The 6,511-nt window shown below is 40.4% G+C and overlaps 1 protein-coding gene across 1 annotated transcript in view; it reads right to left on the bottom strand.

Moving 5' to 3' along the window:
• Positions 1 to 6,511, bottom strand: part of RUFY3 (RUN and FYVE domain containing 3) — a 118,213-nt gene that overhangs the window by 29,752 nt on the left and 81,950 nt on the right. The window contains exon 6 of the mRNA XM_007942778.2: positions 852 to 975. Within this exon, the coding sequence (XP_007940969.1) occupies positions 852 to 975 (124 nt within the window). The remainder of the gene's footprint in view (positions 1 to 851; positions 976 to 6,511) is intronic.

The following is a 6,511-nucleotide window of genomic DNA, read 5'->3' as shown; positions in this document are numbered from 1 at the left end:
CGGAAGGAAGGTTGGGCAATCCTACTTCCGTAGTGATACTGCCTCGGAAACCCAAGGAGGGGTCGCTATGAGTCGGGGCCGACTCCACGGCACATAACAACAACAACAACAACAACAACAATTTCACTTTTAGGAATTAGCTTAAAAAATTTATTATAAAAATAAATCCAGATGAAAACACCACACTTCCCTTTCAACTCTGTCAGAGTAAAATGTAACAGAAATTTATTGTAGTATTTCAGACAGATAAGGTAAGAAATACTCATAGTGAAAACAAGAGCTTCATTTTTTGGGGCAATTGATATATGTCATGTTCTGTTCTAAATGCATAATACCCACTAAGTCTTTTATTCCTCACAGTAAGCCTATGAAATAGATACACTTTTGATGGTTGCATTAAAGATAAGGAAAACTAAAACAAAAAGAAACTAAGTAACTACAAAGAATATTCAGCTAGAAGATGAGGAAGCCAGAAATGGAATCCAAGCAATTTAGCTTCAGAGCATTCAGTCTTAACTGCTATACAGCAGTGATTTTCAGTACTTAGCCTGTGTATATATTTCAATCTATGCATATATTGTAGCCTGTGCATATACTTCAGCTTATACAAATATACATTTTATAGGGATCCCAGTAAATATAAAATTTTAAAAACATTCAGAACATACAAGTAAACCAAGTTGGAATAAAAAACAACTCAATTTTTCAAGTTCATCTCAGAATGAAAGGAAATCCTGTTCACAACTTGCAAAATTTTCCCTGATTTGGTTGCTATGATCAAATCAATACAAATTCTAAAATAATAGAACTTAGAGTGACACACACTTGATAAATGAGTTTATTTCTTTTACCTGAGAGTCCAAATCTTCTCCTTTCATACAGAAGTTGGCATCAATGACATTCAGACCCACCAAGAGACCAGCAATTATGGCTCCTTCTTCTTCCATCATGAGGGCATTGGGTTCATAGAATTCACTGTAAGAGAAATCCACAAATGCTGTATCAAACCAAACCCACTGCTATCAAGTTGATTCCAACTCACAGCAACCACCACTGGGTTTCCAAGGGTGTAAATCTTTAAGGAAGGAGATTGCCCCATCTTCCTACTATGGAGCAGCTGGTGGGTTTGAACCACTGACCTTCTGGTTAGCAGCCAGATGCCTCACACACTGTGCCACCAGAGCTCCAAATGCTCTATGTTGTTGTTGTTGTTATGTGCCGTCGAGTCAGCCCTGACTCATAGCGACCCCTCCTTGGGTTTCCGAGGCAGTATCACTATGGAAGTAGGATTGCCCAACCTTCCTTCCAAGGAGTGGCTGATGGGTTTGAACCGCCAGCCATCTGGTGAGCAGTCAAGTGCCTTAGCCACTATGCTACCAGAGCTCCCCAAATGCTCTATAGTAGTAATAAAATCTCAGTAATCCAATAATGTAATCATGAGATAAGGGAAAAAAAGGCTTGCCTCACTGTTGAATACTGGTATCTACGAAAATAGTAGGAGGAAAAAAAATGAGCGGCTTGAGATAATAAGTATATGAACAGACTTTCTAGACAGTAGTATGAATGAAAGAAAAGCAACCAGAATGGTACTGTAGATGAAAATGAGTATTTCTGTTCATGCTTTTTTCACATATTTGAATGTTTTGCACCCTGGTAGAACTTTGTAGCCTTTTATAAATCTTAAAAACGTCTTTGTTAGTTTTTCAAAATTTGCCTTTGTTCTCTTTTGCTTTATTTTATTCTATTTAAGTACTATGTTCCTTCAACAGAGTGAACAAACATTTTAGTAGTTGCTGTTGTGAGATGCTATTGAGTCAGCTCCGACTCACAGTGACCCTATGTACAAAAGAATGAAACAATGCCTGTTTCTGCGCCATCCTCACAATCTCTATGTTTGAGCCCATCACTGCAGCCACTGTGTCCATTCAGCGTCTTCCTTTTTTTTTTCTTTTGCTGTTGTTCTATTTTACCAAGCATGATATCCTTGTCCAGGTACTGGTCTCTACTGATAGAACCAAATTACAAGAGATAAAGTCTGCCGATTCTTGCCTCTAAAGAGTATTCTGGCTGCACTTCATTCAAGACAGATACATTCATTCTTCTGCCAGTCCATGGTATATTCAATATTCTTTGCCAACACAGTTCAAATGCATCCATTCTTCTGTTGTTTTCCTTATTCACTGTTCAGCTCTCACATGCACATGAGGCTATTGAAAATACCATGGCTTAGGTTAGGCACACCTTAGTCTTCAAAGTGACATTTTTCTCTTTAGCACTTTAAAGAGGAGTTTTGCAGCAGATTTGCCAAGTGCAATATGTTGTTTGATTTCCTGACTGCTGATTCTATGGGTATTGATTGTGGCTCCACGTAAAATGAAATCCCTGACAACTTCAATCTTTTCTCCACTTATCATGATGATACTTAATGGTAGAGTTGTGAGGATTTAGTTTTCTTTATGTTGAAGTATAATTCATATTGAAGGCTGTAGTCTTTGATATGTCAGTAAGTGCTTCACATATTCTTTGCTTTAAAGACGCAAGGTTGTCACTTGGAGGGGGACTGGTATAGGAGATCCTGGATAGAGTGGGAGAACAATTTGGAACAAAACTCAAAAAAAAAAAAAGACCAAGTTTGCTGGTCTGGTAAAGCCCAGTGAGACCCCTGAGACTCTGGCCCCTAGTCACCCTTCAGGTCTGGAACTGAACTCACTTCTGTGGCTCTAGCAAAATAACAGACAAGTATATGGGGTGAACATATACATCAAGTAGATACATTCCTTGGAGTGACCAATCATGAGAGAACAGAAGAGTAGTGTTCACACAAGAAGATAGTTCAGGGGGTGGGAGTGCATGGGAGGGAAGGACACAGGGAAGAGGTAACTACAGGGAGGAAGTGGGAAGAAAGCTGTTACACTGTGGGGAATTGCAGTCAATGTCATGAAACAAAATGTGTAAATTCCATAGAGTTCTGCTGTATGGAAAATTAATTTGCCCTGTAAATTTTCACCCAAATCACAATTTAAAAAAGAAAAACAAAACAAAACAACAAAGTTGTGTCATCTGAATAATGCAGGTTGTTAATGAGCCTTCCTCCAATCTTGATGCCACATTCTTCTTCATACAGTCCAGCTTCTTGGGTTATTTGCTTATAGAATGAATAAGTACGATGAAAGAATACAGCTGTGACGCACACATTTCCTGATTTAAAAACCAAGCAATATCGCCGTGTTCTGTTCAAATGACTGCCTCTTGGTCTACGCATAGGTTTCTCATGAACACAATTAAGTGTACTGGAATTCCTATTTCTTCAATGTTATCCATAATTTGTTATGATCCACACAATCAAATACCTTTTCATAGTCAATAAAACACAGGTAAATATCTTTCTGGTATTCTCAGCTTTCAGCCAAGATTCATCTGATACCAGCAATGATCTCCCTTGTTTCCATGTCTCCTTCTGAATCTGGCTTGGTTATCTGGCAGTTGCCTGTCGAAGAAAATTGCTGCCACTGTTTTTGAATTATTCTCATCAAAACTTCATTGCATGTGAAATTAATGATATTGTTTGATAATTTCTGCATTCTGTTAGATCACCTTTCTTTGGAATGGGCATAAATATGGATCTCCTCCAACTGATTGGCCAGGTAGGTGTCTTCCAAATTTCTTGGCATAAGTGAGTGAGCACTCCAGCACCACATTCATTTGTTGAAACATCTCAAAGAGTATCCCATCAACTCCTGGAGACTTGTTTTCCTCAATGGCTTAAGTGAATGCTGCAAAAGGGGCAGGGAGGTGGCATCTTCTAACCTTCTCTTACTACACAAGAGGAAAACAGAATCACCATTGTTTTGGTTACCTAGTGCCACTCTAGGGCACTCGAGGGGGACTGGGACAGAGCAAGGAGTCATCCGCAGGGTTCCAGGTGAGAGGAGGGAACCCAGGCCACGCCCCAAAGCAGCAAGGCGGGAAAGCGGGGGACAGGACAGAAAAAGGCCAGGGGGATGGGACAGAGCAAGGAGTCAGCCACAGGGATCCAGGTGAGGGGAGGGAACACAGGCCACACCCCATAAGCAGCAAGGCGGGAAAGTGGAGGAAAGGACAGTAAAAGGCCAGGGAGACTGGGATAGAGTGATGAGTCAGCTGCAGGGATCCAGGTGAGGGGAGGGAACCCAGGCTATGCCCCAAAGTGGTAAGGTAGGGGAAAGGACAGAAAAAGGCCAGGGGGACCCGGACAGAGTGAGGAAGCAGCAGTAGGGATCCAGGTAAGGGGAAGTTGGAAAGGTTTTGAACAGCTAAGGGAGATAAACTTATCTGTCAATTTGTCCTACTGTGGTGATGTGTTGCTGTGAGTCTTGAGGCTATGCCACTGGTGTTTCAAATCCAGCAGGGTGTACATGGTACATAGGTTTCAGTGGGCTTGCAGACTGAGGCAGACTAGGAAGAAGAAAGAGGCCATCCACTTCTCAAAGAACTGGCCAGGGAAAACCTTATGAATAGCAGAGAAACACTGTCTGATATATTACTGCACAACTTTATGAATAGTCTGGAAACATTGTCCAATACAGAGGAGGAGGATGAGTCACTTAGGTTAGGGCTCTCAAAATAGGACTGGGAAACAGCTGCATCATCAGAGTAAAACCAGCCTTACTGATATGGATAAGGTAAAGCTTTCAAGACCTCCATTTGCTCATGTGGCACAACTCAAATTGAGAAACAGCTGCAAACATCCATTAATAATTGGAACATGGAACATACGAAGTATGAATCTAGTAAATTTGGAAGTTGTCAAAAATGAAATGGAACACATAAAGATTGATATGCTAGGGTATTAGTGAGCTGAAATGGACTGGTTTTGGCCATTTTGAATCAGACAACCATATGATCTACTATGCTGGGAATGATAATTTGAAGAAGAATGGCATGGGATTCATCATCACAAAGAATGTTTCAAGATCTGTCCTGAAGTACAATGCTGTCAGTGATAGGATAATATCCATACACCTACAAGAAGAGCAGTTAATACATGTATTATTCAAATTTATGCACCAACCACCAAAGCCACAGATGAGGAAATTGAAGATTTTTATTAGCTTCTGCAGTCTGAAATTGCCTCAACACGCAATCAGGATGTGTTAATTATCACTGGTGACCGGAATGCAAAAGTTGGAAACAAAGAAGAATTACCAGTAGTTGGAAAATTTGGCCTTGGTGACAGAAATAATGCTGGAACTCGTATGGTGGAATTCTGCAAGACCAACGACTTATTCATTGCAAATACCTTTTTTCAACAACACAAACGACGGCTATACACATGGACTTCGCCAGATGGAAACCATAGGAATCAGATTTGACTACATATGTGGGAAGAGGTGATAGAAAAGCTCAATATCTTCAGCCAAAACCAGGCCAGGAGCTGACTGTCGAACAGACCATCAACTGCTCATATGCAAGTTCAACTTGAAGTCAAAGACAATTAAAACAAGTCCATGAGAGCCAAAATATTGAGTATATCCCTCCTGAATTTAGAGACCATCTGAAAAACAGATTTGATGCACTGAACACCAATGACTAAAAACCAGAATTGTGGGATGACATCAAGAACATCATACATGAAGAAAAAGCAAGAAGTCACTAAAAAGATGAGAAAAGAAGAGAAGACCAAAGTGGATGTCAGAAGAGACTCTGAACCTTGCCCATGAGCAGGGAGTAGCTAGAGCAAATGGAAGAAATGACAAGATAAAAGAGCTGAATTGAAGATTTCAAAGAGTAGCTCAAGAAGACAAAGCCAATTGCTATAATGAAATGTGCAAAGACTTGGAGTTAGAAAACCAAAAGGGAAGAACACGTTCGGCTTTTCTCAAGCTGAAAGAACTGAGGAAAAAATTTAAGCCTCGAGTTGCAATACTGAAAGTTTCTATGGGCAAAATATTTAATGATACAGGAAACATCAAAAGAAGATGGAAAGAATACAAAGAGTCACTGTCCCAAAAAGAACTGGTCAATCTTCATCCATTTCAGAAGGTGGCATATGATCTAGGACCAATGGTACTGAAGGAGGAAGTCGAAGCTGCAATGAAGGAATTGGCAAAGAACAAGGCTCTAGGAATTGACCGAACACCCAATGAGATATTTCAACAAACGGATGCCGCACTGGAGGCACTCACTCTGATATGCCAAAAGATTTGGAAGACAGCTATCTGGCCAACTGACTGGAAGAGGTCTGTATCTGTACCCAATCCAAAGAAAAGTGATCCCACATAATGTAGAAATCATTGAACAATATCATTACTATTGCATGCAATAAGATCTTACTGAAGATAATTAAAAAATGGTTGCAACATTGATAGAGAGGGAAAACAATGTGGAACAAAACTCAAAATCATTTGGAGGGGAAAAAAAAAAGGGAGGGGGACCAGGTTTGCTGGTCTGATAGAGCCTGGTGGAACCACTGAGACTATGGCCCCTAACTGCCCTTCAGGTCTGGAATTGAACTCACACCTGTGGTTTCCAG

This window comes from Orycteropus afer, unplaced genomic scaffold, assembly GCF_000298275.1.
Source record: "Orycteropus afer afer isolate SDZICR_OR568_19922 unplaced genomic scaffold, OryAfe1.0 scaffold00098, whole genome shotgun sequence".
In the NCBI taxonomy this organism is placed as follows: domain Eukaryota; kingdom Metazoa; phylum Chordata; class Mammalia; order Tubulidentata; family Orycteropodidae; genus Orycteropus; species Orycteropus afer.
Note: the sequence above shows the minus strand (reverse complement) of the source record. Positions and strands in the feature narration are given on the sequence as shown.